Here is a 1,208-nt window from a genome sequence, read left to right as displayed (position 1 = left end):
TACTGGTCCCCTGCTCTCCTACAATCCCTGCCGGTTACGCCAGTATTTTGCTGTGCGGCTTCTTGTACTGTATGCACTAGAGTTCATATAAGGATATTCATGCAATGTTGTCTGATGAAGTACACCCAAGGCCTGGAGATATCCCACACAAGGTAGTTCAAGGTGCGGTTAGCCTCTAAGTCTTCGAACAAGTGAAGCGCCAGGCCAAAACTGGGGTAAGAAACAGGATACAACCTGTGATAGTCGGGGTAGGTCGACTAACTTACTCGCAGCAATCTGAAGCACGGTTCGACATCCTGCAACCCGGTGTTTGTGAGCCATACAAGCGACTGCAAAATGAACTGTTCTGACCTATATGTCTAGCCAACCATTCGAGAAGCCTTCGACAACGACTCATCACTCAATATGACAACGATGTGGTACGCGCAATCTGGCTCTAATTTAAATGTCAATTTGAAACGAACTGACTTGAACAGGCGAGAGCGACTGTACACATTCCGAACGGCTGATGACAGCATCTATACCGTCGTGAACCTGCCGGACCGCATCAAGCTGCCGACAGGTAGTCCGGTAAATCCTGAGGAGACTCTTTCACTCAAGGAACTCAAAGAGCCGCAGCGTGCATTAGGGGTTGTCCCCGAGATGCCTTACGTCCTTCGTGCGATCCCCTCGAACGACCCACTCCTCGGCCGCCTTTGTGTAGAACCCGAACTACTCAAACCGGTTCAGTACGCGAACGGCTGGGCACTTCACGACGACATCCGCCTCTCTTGGGTGAAGTTGGAGAAAGGTCTTGCTCTCATCAGCGAACTTATGCTTACACTGGCGAATTCCCCGCACGCACGAGCTGTCCTGCGTCGACGACACTGGGCTGACCCCCGGCCTTTCGGATATGCGAACGTTCATCGTTACTACGATAAGGCAGCAGGAGCTATCAGGAGAGCTCGTGTAGCTATGGTGGTACTGGCAGCAAGACTGTCCATGGCGATTGCGGTTTGGTCGCCTCCCCCGCCATACGCGAGCCCGGTCCCTAAATGGGTCAACTTCCTGCGCGAGCAAAGCATTCCGGAGTGTTGGATCACTGCCCTTCAATCGTCAGTCGTCTCGCAGTTCTCGCATGGTCTTCGTCCAGGAGTAGTTGTACACGCTACAGACTGTCCTTGGAAAGAGCACCTGCCCTGTTATCTCCGCGCAAAAATTCCGATCTT

General features: G+C 52.5%; 1 protein-coding gene across 1 annotated transcript; it reads left to right on the top strand.

Annotated features, from left to right (window-relative positions):
• Positions 1-405: 405 nt before the first annotated feature.
• Positions 406-1,094, top strand: L226DRAFT_527643 (uncharacterized protein; the record flags this gene model as incomplete). Its single annotated transcript, XM_067679145.1, has 2 exons — positions 406-419; positions 477-1,094. Coding segments are annotated over 2 exons (632 nt in total), but the record flags the coding sequence as incomplete, so codon positions are not given.
• Positions 1,095-1,208: the final 114 nt, after the last annotated feature.

This window comes from Lentinus tigrinus (assembly GCF_003813185.1).
Source record: "Lentinus tigrinus ALCF2SS1-7 unplaced genomic scaffold L226scaffold_96, whole genome shotgun sequence".
NCBI classification, from domain to species: Eukaryota; Fungi; Basidiomycota; class Agaricomycetes; order Polyporales; family Polyporaceae; genus Lentinus; species Lentinus tigrinus.
Note: the sequence above shows the minus strand (reverse complement) of the source record. Positions and strands in the feature narration are given on the sequence as shown.